The sequence below is a fragment of the Hetaerina americana genome, unplaced genomic scaffold, assembly GCF_022747635.1.
Source record: "Hetaerina americana unplaced genomic scaffold, ioHetAmer1.1.p SCAF_3, whole genome shotgun sequence".
In the NCBI taxonomy this organism is placed as follows: Eukaryota; Metazoa; Arthropoda; class Insecta; order Odonata; family Calopterygidae; genus Hetaerina; species Hetaerina americana.
Genome location: NW_027286874.1, coordinates 81,658,788 through 81,679,090, shown reverse-complemented (window position 1 = coordinate 81,679,090; position 20,303 = coordinate 81,658,788). Strand labels below are relative to the sequence as shown.

Sequence of the window (20,303 nt, the reverse complement as noted above, 5' to 3'; positions counted from 1 at the left end):
CTCAAGTGTTTTCACAGTAATCATGCACATAATTTAATATTCTCAATTAATTAACAATTTTTATGATAATCATTTTCATGGCTGCACAAAGTCGAAAATTTAATATTTTCTCAAACATGACATGATTATTAAACTGCGTTTTAATAATTTCTGCTATTCGAATGTAGACTGTCAAACTCATATTCGAAGTAATTGAACGGTCGGAATGGAATTAGTCGAAGCAAACCAATCCGAAGATGATAATTTTAATCGTGAATCGCCCATTTTTACTTAGTTAAGAAAGATTTATGAATGAAACATTCGTGGGCGATCTATTACCGCACCGCCTGCGTTCGCGACTACCGTTTTATGCTACACACTATGACGACTTTACAGCTTTTTAAAGTTATCATTAACGAACAGTGATGTGACTGATATTGAAATCAGTTACGCCATAATATTTCCAATAAAAAATACCGCATATAGGCGTTTATTAAAGGTTATTTTCTTGAATCCGCCGCGGAACACTATCGTTCTTGTTTTGACTCTGACGGTCGTTGGCCATCAACACAAACAACACGTTACGAGCGCTAGAAAGCCATTTTGGGAAGTGGAAATTTGGATCGGAGAGATTTTTATGATTTTCAAAAGTACCGTATTTCGCTTTCTGCGCGCGATTGAAGAAAACAAGAGCAGCAAATGTATCAATGGACCCCTCTTCATCTATCATCACTCAGGTTTCTCGAGAGGACGATCAACTGAGCAAACGTATGAATGACTTGAGTATAGTTTGTTTTGGGTTTTCATCTGTTACTGTACTTACCGAAACCGTGTCGTTCTTGTAGTTTTCCTAATTCATTTTACATTATATGCAATATTTTCATTAGGAATGCTCTTATTACAACAATTTTTAACTATCTTTTAAATCTATTAAAGATGACAATGAAAGCGTAGACGTCCTTTTGGGTTAGTGAAATTTTTTGTATCAGTATGTCGTGAGTATTTGTAGAAAATCTTAACGTTAAGTTTGGCGGTGATTTTTTGATGTTGTGAATTTTTATTGTTTCCTAATACTCTCCGCACGATGTATTCACTGTCTTTAATACTCGGGCTACAACTTGTGAATTATTTGCGGCATACCGCCCATCGTCCGTTAGTAGTTTTTTGCTCACCGAGGCACTGCGTGTTGCTTAAATGTTTGCGCAATGACGTTTTGATTGCTTTTATTTTATTTCATAGCTCTATACGAAATTATTAAAACTTAAGTTGCATTAAATTTTAACCGTGCTACATTTTTAATGATTGCCTCTAATTTACAGTTCAGTTGCCGCGTGTAGAAAATGATTGTACCAACACAGGTGAGATATGATTTTAAAAATTCAGCGTAGCTTAACATAATTTTTTATTTACTTACTTCCTCAATAGATGGAAAACAATTTTGTAAATACTTGTAATGATTTTATTTTTAAGCAAACCAGGGAATACTTTCTTTACTTTTACCAGTTATGAAGCGTATTCAATTTGGTTTCATGTGTTGTTGTGATGAAGCATGCAAAGTATTACTCATCTCAGAGTCATTTTGTGTCATTAATAGGGTCGAATAGTGAAGGAAAGAAGCCCAGGCGGAGTAGAGGTCTCCTACGATCATTACTTTGTTGTTTCCGTGGAAATGGCTCCGGGAATTCTGGAGGCTCATCTTTCAGTAAAACCCCTCATGGAAACTCTGCAGCTAACTCATCATCATCTTCACTCGCGGGGGCAGGAGGAGGGTCTGGTAACGTGTCAGGTGGAGGGGATGGACGGTGTTCTCCTGCACCATTGACACCTGGATGCCCTGGTGGAAGTGGTGGATCTCCTAGATTTTTGCTACCACCTGTTAGACACCAGGATATGCACCGAAAGTGCATGGTCATTGATCTTGACGAGACCCTGGTTCACAGCTCATTTAAGGTAATAAAGTAGCAGTAAAAATAAAATGCTTTAGAATATAAATGTATTTAAACTTGGCTTAAATTATCCATTTGCGTATTTCCACGGAAATCATTTCAGATTTACAATTTAGCACATTTAAATAACTCTTTTACTCATTTTTGTGATATTTCCCCTAAAAAATATTTGTTTAATAATGTGATTCCACCAGCATTGTCAGCCTATCATTTGTTTTGTTACCGTTTAACTGCATGTGAAGCATGCAGTAAAACTGTACCAAAACATGATGTTACATAGCATGATGTTTTGCTAAATAAGTATGATGAACTCAGATGGAAATGATTGATTCATTAAAAACTCCTAATAGCAGTAAGAAGTTAAAAAATGTGATGGTCATTGTTAGTTTCACAGAGTAATTGTGAAAAATAAATTATGGTCCAACATAGCCCCAAAATCTCTTAAATGAATATGAATTCATTAATGCATTGTCAAAAAACTATATTAGTTTTATAAGGAATAGAGTATCAATAAGAAGTGCTCTTGTGCAGTCATAAATGATGGGTTTTTGGTGCAAAATGTGGATCTATCTATTCATGTTTATTTTTCTAAGTCAATGATTATTTCATTTAAAATGCAAAAGGAATTCTAATTTAGAGCTAAGGCTAGATTTACTGAAAATGTGAATGTATTTTAATACTTTAACAAAGATGTGATGCGTTCAGTGATGCACTAATGGTAAGATGTTTTAACTAAGTACATCAATTAGGGAAATATTTGTGGCAATTTTGAATGAAGTGGATTTTCCTTCGTCTTGGCAAACTATGTGGCAGAGTAGCTTGTCATGCTTGATTAGCCACATTTGTGATAATAAGTTATGCTGTTTGTTATCCTAAATAGTAAATTTTTTACTAGTTATAAACTTCATCATTTAACCTAGTTTTATGCTTCCTTATAAGTAACGATGGACTTGTGAAAAACATTTTTTGGGCCTTTTATGCTCATCTTTCATTTGTTACCTAAACTTTCCATTGTTCTGCTAATTCAAAGATTCTGCCTTGTATAAATGGATATTTTGGCATTATAGGACTAATGGTTGCTCATAGACTGAGAAATATGAAAAAAAAGTTTTCCATGTGCATACAGTTCATATAATGTTCTCCATTTTTATTTTCAGCCAATCAGTAATGCCGATTTCATTGTGCCAGTTGAAATTGATGGAACGGTTCACCAAGTTTTTGTGCTCAAAAGACCTCATGTGGATGAGTTCCTTCAAAGGGTTGGGGAACTTTATGAGTGTGTTTTGTTTACTGCTTCCTTAGCTAAGGTAAGCTATATTTGTATATGTTACTACAGTGTGTCATATACTTAAAAGATCCTTTTTTCTTCAGAAGTTGATTATTTAATTAATAGTTAAAGCTAAGCATTGAATTTAGTTAATAACATTTACTAACAGGAAGTGAATTTTGTGACAAAAGATGTAAAATTTGACTCAACTCCATGCATGCACGAATCTAAGAAGTATACGAGGGCTGCCGAGTCGAATAATTTTTATCTAGCCCAGGCATTAGAGAAAATCATCATCTGGTATATTTCCTTAATTTTCAGGTTACTATTGCAGTCTTTTCTCTTGAAACTAACCAGTCCTAATTTGCAGATGATACTTTTCAAGGACACATCCAATTTTAGATAGACTTGCCTATTGTTATAGATAACTTGTGCAAACATGTCAATGGTGCATATTCTATTTTCCATTCTCAATATTTAATAATATTTAGACTGGACTATTTAATGTGTTTAAGTGCCAGTGCTTGTTTCGGACAAATGTTTTCATAAGTTTTTCTCAATCTTTTAAATTTTACTAGTTTGGTATAATTTACTTGGATAGAGTTAAGTTTATGTTGTTATTTATTTTAATGAGTAGATATCCACCACTTAAGGAAGCCTATTTTCCATTTCAGTAGGTAACAATATTTGGATTTATTGAATTGAATGTATTATTATGTGCAATAGCCCAATTTCATTTTTAAGTTAAATATATCTATGAGTTAAATGCTATGTATAATTATATTTGATCAAGCAATTGTCTTCTTAGGAGTACCACCTTGGGATAGGATGAACAGTAAAATACTTAGTTTGACTTAATTCAATTGATTGATGAACAACTTCGTAGCAGTAATCAATGGCATTACTTTTGGAATATTGAACAATAGACTCATCCAGCTTGTGGTTTCAAAATAATAATTCATCCTCAATAAAATCGGACTTGGTAATATGCATTTTGAAAAAAAATGTCAATATATTATTTTCCTTTTGTCAATGGAAATATAGAAGTTGCTGATGTATGAGATCTAAAGGCTAATGAGTTGATATCAAGAGCTGATTAGATTGAATTGTAATTTATGTTAAGTATTGCAGTTTGTTTAGATCATTAAAAACAGCATTCACATAGACTTAAGAAATGCAAGTTCCCATGGAGTCATTATCTTGAAATTTACATCAGTAAACCAATTATTCCAACATTGTGAAAAGCCTAATAATGGGCAGTGTGATGTATTCTATACGTGCTATAATACTTATATTAAATTCTCTTCGGGCCATTTTCTTTGAGGTTACAATGAAGTTGACTGGGAGAAACTACATACCTTCAAATAAGAAAGGAGTAGAAAGTAAAATAAATTTTAAAAACTTGAACATACTGTCAACTGTTCTTGGCACAAAATAATTTTTCTCGTCCAAAAATAGTTCTAACTTAAAAATACTCCCTTAATGCTGAATTATTACTAATTTATTTTGCCTGGTAAATACTCCAGATTGTTCAAGAAAAATGTACTTCTAAACTGCTGCTGTTTCCCTAGAATAAGTATTTGAATTGTGAAGTTGAAAATCTTCATTCTTTCTTCAATTTTGTTCGTGAAACCCCGCTACTAACTTCTGTTCCTGAAGCTTTATGAGTCTGAAATTTATCTCAAAAAATTTGTTGGGAATGGCATCTTAGGAAATGTGCTTATTTCTTTATTTGGATGTTCGTATGTTTCTTCATATATTTTTTTCACTATGCACCCAAGTGTCTTTAAAAGGCCTTCTAAATTTGTGGGATTTAGAATTTTTTTTTCAATAGGCAGAGGTTTTGATTCTATTATGTAACTTGGAAAATTCTTATTACCATATCTCATCACTGAAGATTCAGTAAGAAAAATTCTTTCTACCTCTATATATTTGCCGGCACAATATTATTATTTCATTGGCCATATAGCCAAATGAATGTATTTTGATTTGATTTTTGATCAGCAATAGCAGTGAGTTTACTGCTGCAATGATAACAATGGATTGATTTAAATTATTTACTCAGGATTAAATGACATTTGTATGAGCAAGGAAGTAGACTATAAAGACTGACCCAGTTATAGGATGTAATTGGCTCAGAAGAAATTCAGGAGTATATAACTGGAAATGAACAATGTGACAATTATGTAATCTCATCCTATTTTTTAGACTAAAAGATATTTGTTCTGTGATTCAGAGTTATGGAATAGAAAGGGGGCTACAGTGATAACAAAAATATTTAAAATTACTTGAAAAGAATACACCATCGTGAAAATTAAAGTGGGTAAGTTGCCATTCTTTGAATTAGGCTCCATGGAGGAGCCATATTTACCAAATTTTTAATATCAACAGAAAACATCGCAATATGGTAATAATTTAACCATGAATGCAGCCAGCCATGGGAAATCGTAACAGTCGTGGCTTCTGTTTTTGAGTCGGTGGCATTTACAGCTATAATGCCTTAGGCTAACTGCAGATAAACATATCTTTAGATATCTTCTACATATTGATGAAGAAAGATGACCAGATGGAAAAATAAATTGATAATTGTAATAATAAATGTTTGGTCCTTGTCAGTCGGATTAGGATGTGATGAATAATAAGATAGGAAAGTATTAGGGGGATCGAGATGGTGCGGGGGCTAACGTACTGGCTTCCCACCGTGAGGGCGCGGGTTCAAATCCCGGCGGTGTTGAATATTTTTCAGAGGTATCTCGATCCCTACTTGAGGTGCTTTGTGGAGGGCACTTTGAGTGAGTACGCCGTCCGTCGGATGGGACGTTAAACTGCGGACCCCTTGGCGCCTTTCGTAAAGAGTAGGCTAATGCCGACGCCGGGTTTCTCTCCACCCTTCATCCTTTCCTGTCCATCCCCTATGGCGCAAATGACCTTAGCTGTCGGTCGCCTCCCCTCAAAACTACTACTACTAGGAAAGTATTAGGTACATTCCAAGAGAATACACCACTGTTAAGCATTAGATTAATTTAATTCACTTAAAATCTCTGGGGCTATGAAGAAATTTAATACACCTAAGACAAAGGAAGAAGAAATTAGGAATTTTTTATGTAAAAATGAAATCAGAGAGTATACCCTTGGAAGATTTCTCAAATTACTTAGGAAAATTGGGCAATGGTGCTTTCATGTTTTGGACAAAGGTTTGCCGATGCTCATTATTTGCTAGAACCAAACCATTACTCTGAAATAATATAAAGTTTAAATGTGTCAATTTCTCTACACCTTTTCAATTTACATGTGAGCTAGAAACCTGGGGGAGAGTGATCTGTGCAGAACAAACATGCTAAGGAAGTTATATAGAGCATATGCGTAAATTAGCATTGAAATAGTCACTTATAAGTAAGGTAGTGTTTAAGTACCTTAATATATATGTGATTGAATAACGTAGCATTCATACAAATAAAAAAAGAACAGTGACTGTTTAGTCATCCATCTGCTGGAAACCTCAATGGTCTCCATTGAAAGTTTCTACTTTTTAAAGCGGCATCCTCTCCAAACCACTCAAGATCTGTACTAAGAACACTTGGTTTCTTGATGCATGCTTCAAGAAAGGGTCTAAGCTGGCTCTGAAGTTCTATGGTAGTTTTCATGATTTTTCCATTTAGGTTAACTTTTCTTAGTGGACATTTTGGTTCATTGAAAGTCTTGAATATGCCATGCTCTTATGGTGTTGTAATATGGCTGTCACTGAAAAAATGCCTGTATATTAATCACTAAATAAAATTTCTAAGCATTAAAATGTATGAGAATTTCGGAGGAGATTCCCAGTCAAGTCAAGTTAATCATTTTTGTAAACTATATATAATCTACAATGCATGAAAATGTGTTGCAAAACTTGTTATAAATTCATTACCCATAAGGGATTGAGGAACCTGTGATGACTCTCAGCATGCAAACTGACACTACGTCCACCACTTTTTATTTTATTATAACTCCAGGTTAAACCAAAGAAACCAAACTTGATATGCTACATCTAGCATACCAATTTGTAACTCAATGGCACACTTTCAATTTACAGTGACATCTGATAATAGAAACCAATGCATATTGCTTGATAAATAACCAGAAAACCTTTAGTTTTGCATCATTATATTCAAAGGCGGTGTCCTAAAGCGAGTACTATCTCGTCTCGACAGTGGCCAGCTAGAGAGGGATTGAGTGGGAAAGGTAGGGTGCAATCCTTCCTATTCCCCTTCCACCTCCAGGGCACAAACGTCACCAATTGTGTCTGCCATGGCAGCTTTGTATTTGAAGAAATAGGTGTGAAAACTTGTTTTTAGATATATTTCACTTCTTGAAATAGTCCTATATATATATATATCTTTGCACTATTTGAAGGTTACACTCACTCCATGCATGCCAGTAAGATGCACATGACAGTAGGTTTTTAGTGGTAAGAAGATGCATTGCCATCATAATTTTTAATATCAGTTAGGGCTTCATTCATCCCGTAATCCAATGTCACAGGGGTACAGATACACCTGTTACTACTGTTGCTATTTCATTGAATATGTAGTTGATTGTTTGCTGAAGGATTTTATAACAAACAGTAATAACTTAAGAAAATGAAGTACTGTGATATGCCTGAGTTTTCTGTTTCGTTGGCCTACAAATGTTAAAATATTTGTACGCTTCTAAATTATTTTCAGTTTTAACATTGTTAACAGTTTTAAAATGTAACCTTTAGTAAAGTAATATTTTCATCGAGTCAATTTGGTTAATAAGATATAATTCTATTATTCTTAGGTAAATTATTAATAGAATTTACCACTAACTCAGGTTGACCCTTCATTTGAAATTCGATTTGGGTGTGTGAAAATAATCCAGAAAATGATCAAAAATGTTCTCAGTATGATCCAGAAGTACCTCAGAATTTGTGGTTGTCGGTTGGCTGGTTTATGAGTATCAACGTGAGAAAAATGTAAATATGGGCTTTTCTAAGCAAAAGAAAGCCATGCCGATTCCTGTGCATCTTTAAATTATGGTATAATACAAAATAATCATGATAAAATTTACATTGAGGTTATTTTTAAATTATAGGTAGACTAATAATGGGAGAAGTTTGATAATAATATTAGTATACCAATGTATTGCAAATCCTGTAAAATACTATACTCAGCAGACTATTTGCATAAATGCGGAGGGGATCAGGATGGTGTGGAGGCTAACATACAGGCTTCCTACCGAAAGGACCCGGGTTCAAATCCTGGAGACAACAAATGTTTTTCAGTGGTATCCCAATCTCTGCTTGAGGTGCTTTGTGGAGAGCACTTTCAGTGAGTAGGATGTCCATCGAATAGGACGTTAAACTGTGTACCCCTTAGTGCCTTTCGAAAAGAGCAGGCTAATGCTGACGCCGGGTATCTCTCCCCCCTTCCTTTCCCATCCATCCCTAATGGTGTAAATGACCTTGGCTGTCGGTCGCCTCCAATAAAAAACTACAACAACAAAAAATAATTGTGGAAAGTGTGATATATTACTTGTATTGACTATAATTCATTCTTGTTTAGAAATGGAAGAGTTACTTCGTTTATGAGAGCTATTCTATACAGAATGATCATAATTTATGTTAACAGCATACCTTCATTCATCCTTCAAATTTTTATGGTCTCCCTCAAAGTAGTCCTCACTGGAAACAATTTATTTATCCCACATTTTTCCAGTTTTCTTGGAAGCCATTTATTGATAGGTCCTTCCAAATTGCCTTAGCAGCCTTTACTACTGCTTCTGATGAAAAATTCTTTTCACAAAGGTGTTTGTTCAACTTGGGGAACTGGAAAAAGTCAAATGGGGCTAGACCCTGACTAGAGAGAGAATGAGATAAACGCTTCCAATTTATTATCTTGAGCTATTCAGTAAAAACATTTGCAATATGCAGCTGTCCATTACCGTGATGCAGCATCCAGCCTGTTGTTTTTTATTAAATTTGGCCCTATACAATTGATATGGCCTTGAAGAATTTTCACTATATCCCTGTGGTATGCTTCATTTACAGTTGTGTGCCAATAAGACTAGCTGAAGCACCATTCCATGAATATTAAAAAGTGATTCTACTATAACTTCCCCAGCAGAAGTCACCACTTTGGCTTTTTTTTGTGTTGGTGTTATGAGAGATTTCCTCACAGAACTTACCTGTTTGCTCTTAGGGTGAAAATGATGTAGGCAAGGTTCATCTACATTGATAACCTTTAAAAAAAACTCCTCAGCCTCTTGTAACATTAGCATCAACTGCAAATAAACTGGCATGTAAACATTTTGTTGTTTGAATATGAACAGTTTTGGGACCCACCGCAGACCATCTTGTCTTATGCAGTTTTTATGTTAGCAGCATGTGGGTGGCACCCAATGGGATTTTCAATATTTCAGATTGTGCTCTTAGTGTTATTCAATTATCTCTTCTTGCAATGGCAGAAGTGATGTTATTGTTTCTTCCTGAAGAGCAGTGACTGGAGCTCCAGGTCCACCATCATTTGTAATTAGTTTTCTCTCCTCTTTAAACATATAAAACCATTCCTAGTTTAAAAATGTGTTTTAGTAATCATGCAAGCAATTGTAGCTGTGCTATAGTGAAGGACAGAATCTCTATAAGCCTCCTGTCACATGACATACGTCTTGGCTTTAGATTTTTTTCAGATGAAAGGATAATGTCAATGCAATGTATTGCTTTACACATGTAACTTCATCATTGGACTGAGCATGTTTCATTTTGTGATGGCTGCCACCAATACAATACTGGTGTCAAATCAATGAAACTTGTACCATGTATACATTATATATATAGCTAACAATATAAGAAGAGCTCATCCCCCAATTTCAACAAATTTCTAGAATATATGTTGAGTATGTTAATTTTTGAAGGCATTGCTCCCCAGGGCTTGAAGCTATTACTATAACTCCTATCTTTAAAATCGGAAACTAACCAGACTAGCATCAAAATGTGCTGGTGCCCATACTCTCTTGGAAATATCTATCTCCCCATGTTCTATCTTTGGATTCTAACCTCCCCAGTTCATTAGTTGTTGACATGCATATTTCTAAAGAATTCACTTGCAGCAATTTAATATTTCAAATGCAGAGTTGGGATATTTATTTGAAACACCAGGCATGAGTTCACCATAACAATATTTTACTGCTGCATAGGTAAGAATTCTGCTTTACATGTCTTTGTGGAGGGGGAAAAACATCTTTTCACATCTTTCAAAAAAAATTGATCAGAAAAAAAGAATTCTGGATTATACCTTAAGAATACATTCGAGTTGTGAGCAATGCTAAGTTTTACATACATAAGTATTGGATAATACTTAGGATAGAGATATGATATGGTTTCATGCGCAACTCTGAAAATTAATAACAAATAGGCCACAGAAAAGGTTCAGTCTTCCATGGTCTTTCACAGCTCTTATCTTAACCTTGTCCTTGTGGTGCCTGTCTGATATGGTGCTGTGTGTGTTTTGGTTTCGTAAGTTTTGTGTTGGCCTCATCCAATATGATTGTGAATTAATTTGTTGCCTCTTTGGCTACATCCATTCTACCATCGATAATCAAATCAGCATGTTCAAAATGCATGTAGAACTTGGTACTGTATGAGAATCATCTGTAATTTCATGGGTTAATAGCATGCTCACTTATTAATGTAGGCTTCTTTAAAATGTTGCCCATTTATTTCAAAAGATAATTCACAATGACAACAATTTGGATTTAATTCACAAATTCGCAAACATAATTCAATATAAAGCTTATGAAAAATGTGATTCATGCATGTTGAACTCATTCTGTTTTTATCACTAATGCCGAAAACTGCAAACTCTCCCATCATGTAAAAAATGGGCTTAGCTTAAGAAAATCTAAATTAGGCACAAGAGTTATCCCAATTAAAAACTTAAACTGAGAACAGTAAACAGTCCTTATCCTAAATTTTGGACAGCCAACCTCTAACATTACCTGGGTATTGGTCTGAAAGGAATTGGACTTTTTGCTATTCACCACTTAATATATTGCATAAATGTAGTATGTACGGGTAAAACAGTTTTTAATTTAAAATTTTTCACCAGACCTTTATATTTTATATCCTGAACTTGAGTTCAGATTATTTTATTTCAAACTTTCATAAATTTTTTCATAGTATGACCGATGCCAACTAATGAAAAGGCTATTAAGAAATTCAATTTAAACTGTAAGGTCATTTTTTGGTTGATGAAAAAACACTGCAGTGATTTTATTTGAGGAACATCTATGGTTTATCGCTTTTGAAAATAACACTTTTTAATGTGTTAATCCAAATTGTGTGACATTTGTTAACTGCATTGTATTTATAGAAAATCTAAATGTAGCTTTTGCTAGATTCCTGAAAATAGTGTCCTCATTTTTCTTTTGTCCAGGCAGTAAAACATGCTGTTTATTTTTATGTTATTAGTCTATTAGTTTTGTCATGCTTTATTGCAGTATGCTGACCCTGTGGCTGACCTCCTTGATAGATGGGGAGTTTTTCGAGCCCGCCTCTTCCGTGAGTCTTGTGTCTTCCATCGTGGTAACTATGTAAAGGACCTCAACAAGCTTGGGCGAGATCTTGAATCCATTGTTATTGTTGACAACTCTCCTGCTTCTTATATATTCCACCCTGACAATGCTGTAAGTGTCACACCCATTTAAAATTGATTTCTACAGTATTTAAATTTTTATTGCTTGCCCTACTTGTTGGCTCTGTTTTTGTTGAAGTATCATAAAACATTCCCAATTACTCCATAGATATAAGTTCTCAGAGGGTACTTCACCATAAATGTTAAGTGGTTGAATCAACTGAATTTATCTTTAAAATTTTACCTAGTTGAAACTTCAGCAGGTTAGGTTATGTGCTGTGATCTTCGTTCAGTTTCTCACTAAACTTCTTTTGGATATAAACAGCTAACTATGTTAAATTATGCTTAATCTATGCATTTATTGAACCAGCAGAGATTTGTAGAAGATTCTTGTATTGCAGCCATTTAATTATAACCGCTAGCCATAAGGAACTAGTATTGGAACATAAATCAAATGAAACTATCAGCATCGCTAAGCTTCACATAATTTATAATGATAACAAGTTTAATGCCTATTTAATAATTTTAAAATTTAATATTTATACTAGTATGTCCCATGGGGAGATTTCAAGAAGTTATGGTTCATTAATTTACCCTTACAATGACAAAAATTGTTATTGTATGGAGTAGTAACTTCTGTTTTCCATGTAATAATTGTCTTTGGAGCTACAAATATGTAACACCCTATTTATTAAGAAATTTTACACTCCAAAATAATTGTACTGCATACCCGTATATTAATCTCTGCAATTTTTTTCTCACGCAAAAACATACCTTTTTTTGATCAAAATGTTTCAAAATATCTGCATGTATGACTTTACTTTTTTTGGCATATGTCATGCCAATATTATGAAATTCAGATGAAGAAATTTATTTACATCTTTGATTTCATTTTTACTATTTACCCCTATTGTAAAACGAATGGTTAAATAGTTAACAAAAGTTAAAAAGTACATATTTTTCTTTTCTTACTATAACAAGCTCTAATGTATCAGTAAACAACTTGAACTATCTATTCTTATTATAATGTATTTGCTGGATCATATAGATTTTGTACTTAAAAATCTCATTAGCATGATATTGAAGTTTCAGTTTTCACATCCATTGCAATGAAGCAAAAAATATTTTTATGGGTTTAATTTTATTAAACAAACAGCTTACATTCATCACATTGCTATAGTTACTTCACATTTTATCTGATTATCATTACTAAAGTCTGGTCAAAGAATTCTGAAAATGTTTTTGAGTGTTCCATCAAGTGTGATTATATGATTTAAGGAGAGTAAAAGTGTGTATGCTTAAGTAATATTTTTAATTACAGGTTATTTTATCTAAATTTTGTTATCTAGTAAGCTCAATTATTACTCATATGTGAATTTTATTAACTAGTTGTTATTAAATTTTAAATTCATATTCCTTTTCATTGAATTTTACTCAAGTTTTACTGATAGAGTAAGGCCTTAATATAGAAACCTCCAGTCCTAAGAAATTCTTTTTTTATTCAGTACATATTTCATGGGAAATCACTATTTTAGGAATAGCTTATATGAAGGTTTTTAAATTTTCTCTTTAAAGTGAATATTTTTATGGATATTGGAAAATGAAAGAATTAACATTCCTGCTTTGAGTATTTCAGCTATTTATTTTGCAATGCATTTCTCAGTAAGATATGCCATCTGTTACTGTCACATGGGGATTATTACTTAACACATCTCAAAATTTGCTCCAAACTATCCTTAAAGAATTATTCGTAAGTCATCCCGCTTTCAAGTATATAAACTGAATGATTTAAGCAAAATAGACTTTAATTATTTACATCCAAAATGTCTTACCTGATGGCCCTTTATGTCAATGTCAAGTAGTCTGTTCAATAGTCTCTTGACTTCTTAACTCATGGGTCAGGTGATTGGCTCTTTTGAGCAACAGTTTTATCAATTTCTATTTTTTATGGATATAATTTTCTATCATCTTCTAATAATGAATGATATAGATGATGAGTAATTTAATTGATACATAAAATTATTTTGTGAATGAACTAATTTTCGCCTATGAGGGTTAATACTCAATTCTGTGTGTCATGAAACTCTAATGCTTAAACTTTGCATCTCTTTACCTGATATATTTTGCCTGAATTATTTTAATATTTATGTGAGAATTATTTGGTTATTTCATGATGATAACTATAACAAACCTATTAGCAAAGTTTACTATCAGCGGAGGAAAGTGAACCTATTTCCCAGCATAGTCTTACATTCATTGAAAACTTGTTTTCCATAATTTTTCTGCCTTTTCTTCTAACCTGACTCTTCCTGACTTATATTTTACCAGGTGGCCATCCAATTGAGAAAATCAGAAAAAGTTGGATATATTTCAATTTTTAAAAAGGGTCGGACATGGGGAAAAGGACCATAATTTTGTAATAATCAAGACTTCAATATCCAATTTAGGAATATGATATGGGAGTTGAGGATTCCCAGAGAGAATTGCTTTTATTTGTTAGTTCACTTAATTTGGCAATTTGACATAGCACCAGTGATGCATTGTTAAGTGATGAGGGATTATTCCCAAATAAAATGACCAACACTGTCAAAACACCCACCAAACTAAAAAGATGATTCACTTGATATACCTAATCTTACTCTGTACAATCATTGGCAAAGTATGGAATTTTTCAGGGAAATTGGAAAAAGGTTTAAAAAAAAATTAGTGGTCATATGTTTTAATACTCCAAAATTAAGAGCCCTTACTATGAATTTTTCTCACTAGTAGGATGATTCTTCTATCATTTTTTGATGAAAATTTAACTCCCACAACTTCGAGCAAAATCTGATACCTGATTATCTCTTCTTGATAGCTCATTCATCACAGTATAATACAATTGAAATCTGACTCTAATATCTCAAACTTTAAGCATCAAATCTATGGAGAAAATTTTGGACCCAAAGTGATTTAATAGAGAGGCAAAAGAAAAGCACTCACTGTTGAAATGATGTTGTGGGCAGACAAGCCAATGAAGCTATTATTTGTCCTGTGCCTGATAAGCTATAGCTTGAAATATTTCATGAACGTAATAATAATAAATGACCATGTGATATCGGCATGACATACCTCACCCTTTAGTCTTGTCATCAGTACATCAGTGCATTATGAGTAAAGGCATATACCATAAGTTATTATTTTGTCCCATCTGTATTGTCCATAATTTTGTGTTGTCAATGCAAGTAACTTGCTAGAAAGCTATCCTAACAAGAAATCTTACACTGAAAGATTTCATTATATTAAAATTCCCATGTTACTTTCATGCTACCAAAGTTCTACTTACATTTTTCAACTCTTTTTATATTCTTTTATTGAAGAAGGTTAATGTTAAAGATATCATTAGATGAATGTATATGGATTTTAAACATCAAAATCATTTTCTCTCAAGCAGTGCATCATTAACCATAAACTATATATTAATAAATGATTTAAAAAACCATAAACACAGTAATCAACATGAAGGTCGGTTTGGAAGGTGATGCTAGAGTTCACCCAGCACTATGTCCAATGGTGTGTGGAATTCTTACATCAGGGAAGGGGGGCCAGTTCCTTTCTGTGCCAGTTGTGGTTTTCCAGGAGGATCTGGTACCCAAAAAATCACATAGCAAGGGTGAAGCTGAGGGTGCCCGGGGAGGCTTGCCTGGAAATTTAACCCGGGCACTCGAGTCAGTAGTCCAATGCTCTACCCCTGGACTACTGCAACCCACAATTAATTATTATTAATTTAATAAATAATAAATGCAATGAAATTGTTATTAATTGCCTTTAATATTTATGGTATTTCTCAGTTTGTTTGTATATTGTACATCATTCGAGTCATATGACTAAATATGCAGTCATACTGTTGGTGTATGATAATTAATTTTAAGGGATGCCTTGCTAAGTAATGTTTAAGTAGCATTTACATGACTATCTATCAACAAAAAGTCCATAATTATCACTAAATGTAAGAATATATATGGTATCCTTATGTATATTTATTTGTATTCATGGTATCCATAGATCATTTGAAAATTAATGCTATTGAGAGAGAGACTAAATTTTTCATTATTTTGAATGAAACAACCTTAGTAGTCATATGTTATGGATCGCTTGGATAGCCAATTTTTTAAACATCAAGCACGATTCTTCATGGGTAAAAATATTAGTGATTCTGCCAAGTAAATTAATCTCCATCAAAAGTTTATGGCAAGGATTACAAAGTTATATTTTTTATTAAAGACTGGTGGGTTAAAAACTTTTAAAAAATTAAAAACAAAAAATGTCACTGCTTCTGGTGCATTGATAATATGAAATATAATTTTAATTTAATTGAAGTTGTATTGCTATTGAAATAGTCACCATCCAAAAAGTAAACATAACAGTTTCAGGCTTAACTTTATGGAATTCCTTCTCGATGAGGGTAGAGAAAGTAATTGTATTTTCATTTTGTTTTAAGAGGTATGTCATGTTCAAGCCCACTAGAAAATTTTTGGTTCTATCTATTCTTCTCTGGAGACTTCTTACTATGCGACAGTCCAATTTTTACATAAACATTAAATCTTTATTTGTGCAAATATCGCATGTTCCCAAAAGTGTTTCCCAATTGAAGAATTGCAATGAAAATGAAAGCATTTTATTAGGATTTTTTAGAACTTATGTTCATGTGTATATTTTTAGGTTCCTGTTGCTTCATGGTTTGATGATATGAGTGATACTGAGTTGCTGGACCTGGTGCCATTTTTTGAACGGCTCAGCAAAGTGGACAGTGTGTACACTTTTCTACGAAATCCGAACCAGCCTTACAACAGTCCCAGTCCTACAGGGCAAGGCAGTAGGATGTTAGGAAGGTCAGGTTCAGCCATAGGCCCTTCACCTATGTTAGGGGGAAATGGGCCTGGAGGACCAGGGGCCAACTCAGTAGGAGGGAGTGGAGACAGTATAGAAGGACAGCAAAATCATCATCTCATTCACCAAGTCCATCAAATGCAACAGTCACCTCAACAGCAGCATTGTTAGCATTGGCCAACATATTGGCTTTGTTTCAGCATTTGTGGCTCCTTTGTGCCACTTCTAAAGGACGCAAGATTGGACTTGGGTGTGCAGTGTGCCAGGTGTGCAAGTTCGTGTTTTGTGTGCTATCCTTAGTTGGAATATTGAGAGGAAGATTAATCACCACATGATTAAAAATCTCTATAACAAGTTCAGAGGCTGAGTGTTGTTGAGTCTGTTGAAAGCAAAGGAATGTGCTGTTTTGGATTCCATGCTTGCAGAAGAATTCAGCATTAAGATGAATATATGGAGATAGAGGGCAAAGCTATAAATTTTATTTAAGAATCAATTAATGACTGTCTTCCTTTACCATCAAAATAGGTATTGTATATTTGAACTTAAGCCTTCCCAAATACTTATTTCCTGTAGTTTTTCTCTGAAGTGTTCCAGTCTTCTATTCTTTAAAATAATATTATTGAAGTAATTTGTGTATAACATGCTGATATATTTATATTTAAGTGTTTTTAAACATTTTATGGTAAGAGCCCTTTTCTCCATTGTATCAACTTGATGCGGTGAATTCATCTTAATACATATTAGCTTGTAATTAAGCAAATGCTTCTTCTGGATCATCATGACAACTCATTAATAATTAAGCTAGGAAGTAATGGAAGGTGACAACTGGATTGTTCTCCATTACGAAGGATGGTGCAGGTATGGGTAATGTAATCATTGTTTTTATGAAGCAATTGCAGTCAAAGTGTGTGAGTTAGTGCCAATATTGCCTTTCTGAAGCCATATAGGGAGAGAGCATGCATGCATCACTCACAGGAGTAAAGTGGTTCCTGAATCTGAAAGGGTGTCCATGTGTGTCCGGTCCAATATTCTAGGTGTGTAGTGTGACAAAGAGAAAGTCAGGGAAAGAGAGTAAATAGCATGAGATCATATTTTTGTTACTCAGTGATAAATTTGGATGTAGGTATAATGTTTAAAATTACATGTATATTAATGGATTCCTGCTCCTTCCTTTTTCATTACTTTCTTATCATCTGCTTTGGTGAAGCACACTTTGTCCCAGTGAATTTTCCTATTACTAACTAATTTTTTTTAACTTGAGGGATTAAGAGGGAAGTTTTCAAATGGTGCTAAGCATGATCAAGAGCTGTGTTTCTAAATGACCCTGGTGGTGTTAAACAGATGAGGTATTTGATTTTAAAGAGAGGATTCTTCATTGTGGGGACTTCTGATAAGTTTTTTCAATTTGTAGGAATGAATGCTGACATGTGATGTGGTATTTTTGAATGTTTGAGTGTGTGATTGTTGAATGCATAACAAATCTAAGAGATTAGCTTTGAGTATTCGTCCCATGTGTATGGAATCCACTTAGGTCCACTACCCCTTCTGTTTGCATCTCTTCCTCATGCTAATTTCCCTTCCCTCTTTAACAAGCCTCATTTCCTTTCTTCATTCCTCTTCCCCACCTCAGTATCCTATCACTCCCCACTTCTTGTTCATGTTCTTCTCAATCAGTTGCTGTGATTGAAAACAAAATGCCTCAATTATTCCTTCCCACTCTCCTGGTAAAATGTCGAGTCTACTGCCCATGAGAACTCAGGTGATCTATTGTACAGTTTAGTAAACTGTTGTTCTCCATGTACACAAAGTCATTATCCCAGTCCTTCACTGAAACCAGTTTTTACTAATTCAAACATTTGTACAAGTGCCATAGAATGTCTTGAAAGGATAATGATGATTGCCTGCAGTTGTTATGAAGACATAAAAACTAACATTTCTAAGTGATGATATCACACTCATTATATCATGTCCATCGACTCTTCTGACCCTTCCTGTATGATTGGTGGTATAAATAGGAATAACATATATCAAAAAAGAAAATGGAGTATGGATTCATGTGGGGATGTGAAAAGTTGGTTGACATTTTTATACATATATAAATACATATATAAATATATATATATATATTTAGAAAGAAGAATTTTTCATAATAGTGGCCTTAAAACAAATAAACCTTCATAAGATGGTGGTGTGATCCATAGTATCTACAATTTTGTACAAGATTGTGTTAAATGGTGTTACCTTAGATGCACGTGGACCATGTACAAATTTTGTTTATTACATTGATTTTGTTTTGAGCAACTTTAGTTTGAACCTGACAAATGTTGCTTTCATGTATTTATGAATTTTTCATGCATGCAACCAAAATCTTTTTGTTAACGTCCTTCATTGACATCTAAAATGTGACTAATCAGGGTATCACCATTCCTTTTGCTTAACATTACTATAGCCAGGGAAAGTTCTTTTTAGTTAAATGGTTCACCATCATACAGAATGTTTGCTTTCCTGAAGGCTGATGTAGCCTGCAGTTACAAGCAGGTTAACTTGTAATAGAAATTAATTTAATAACAAACTAATCTATTATTTATGTGCATCTTTCTCTGACTATTTTAATGGTTTATCTTTATACATGTACATTGTGTATTATATATAATGAATTATATGTGAAATTTTATTGTCTTGTATATGTATATATACAGTTTTTACTTTTTTCATGAGAGAGCTGTTAGAAGTGGTTGATACACATGAGCTTGGTATAGTCACCCAATATTACGATTGTTTGTTACATCCAGATTTGGTTCTCATGATTTTATGTAAAAAGCTGTTGAGGATCAATTAGATTTTGGAAGTCGATTAAATGTTTTTATGCTTGAAATGACAAACCTGATTAATTATCAGCTTATGTCACAATTTGTTCCTCAGTCTACAGAATACCAGTTTGAGACCTCTTTGTTTTGTTGTAGCAGCCCTTATTTGGGCCCTTATTGTTGTTGTAGATCCATTACATATTAATTATGTACAGATGAGCAATTTTAAAACTGTATTTTAATGTTGCTTTGATTAGTTGTTTTTTCCTTTGTCACCTGATTGGTTCTTAGGTACATATAATTTTCTGCACCGATTTTTCAAATGTTATAAAAAATTGGTTGGCTCTGTATGTGTACTTTTGTAAAACTCAAAACTATGTAGCCACTTCAAATTTATTTCTTCCACTATTTTTGTTAACTTGGTGGATCATGTTTTTTCGTAACCTAGAGAATGAAACAATGAAGGGTGTTATGGAAAGACTACACTTGTATAAAAGAGGTAAGTTATAATGAAATAAATAATTCAGGTGATTTTTAACTTTTGTAATTATTTCTTGACCTATATCCGTACACTACTCTGTCGAGCGAATTAGTAAATATCCGTCGGCAATACCTTACCTCAGATTTAAATATATCCTGATTAATTTCATGAAACCTTCGTTTCTATTGATTATTATCGTTCTTTCTTCGTGTGTGGTTTGAAGATTCTAACTAACCCCTTTCATTACGTCACGAACGCACGCTAAAATGACTAGCATATTACTTGTTTTTAGTTCCTCTTTTCGCCATATTGTCGCTAATGTCGTCT

General features: G+C 33.6%; 1 protein-coding gene across 2 annotated transcripts; it reads left to right on the top strand.

Annotated features, from left to right (window-relative positions):
- Window positions 1–420: 420 nt before the first annotated feature.
- Window positions 421–20,033, top strand: LOC139690313 (carboxy-terminal domain RNA polymerase II polypeptide A small phosphatase 1-like). Of its 2 annotated transcripts, XM_071587695.1 has the most exons (6): window positions 423–747; window positions 1,299–1,337; window positions 1,574–1,929; window positions 3,083–3,232; window positions 11,689–11,874; window positions 16,521–20,033. In XM_071587695.1, the coding sequence occupies exons 1-6, from the start codon at window positions 687–689 to the stop codon at window positions 16,857–16,859; spliced, it is 1,131 nt and encodes a 376-aa protein (XP_071443796.1). In that variant the 5' UTR covers window positions 423–686; the 3' UTR covers window positions 16,860–20,033. The 2 variants fall into 2 exon arrangements, with proteins under 2 accessions (XP_071443797.1, XP_071443796.1); XM_071587696.1 differs by lacking the exon at window positions 1,299–1,337 and having other exon boundaries at window positions 421–747.
- Window positions 20,034–20,303: the final 270 nt, after the last annotated feature.

What these genes read in the sequence shown, in the direction of transcription:
- LOC139690313 (XM_071587695.1), top strand. Translation starts at nt 687, where the DNA reads ATGGACCCCTCTTCATCTATCATCACTCAGGTTTCTCGAGAGGACGAT. An exon ending in TGGTTCACAGCTCATTTAAG is followed by an intron (nt 1,930 to 3,082) that starts GTAATAAAGTAG and finishes TTTTATTTTCAG; the next exon opens with CCAATCAGTAATGCCGATTT. An exon ending in TATTCCACCCTGACAATGCT is followed by an intron (nt 11,875 to 16,520) that starts GTAAGTGTCACA and finishes GTATATTTTTAG; the next exon opens with GTTCCTGTTGCTTCATGGTT.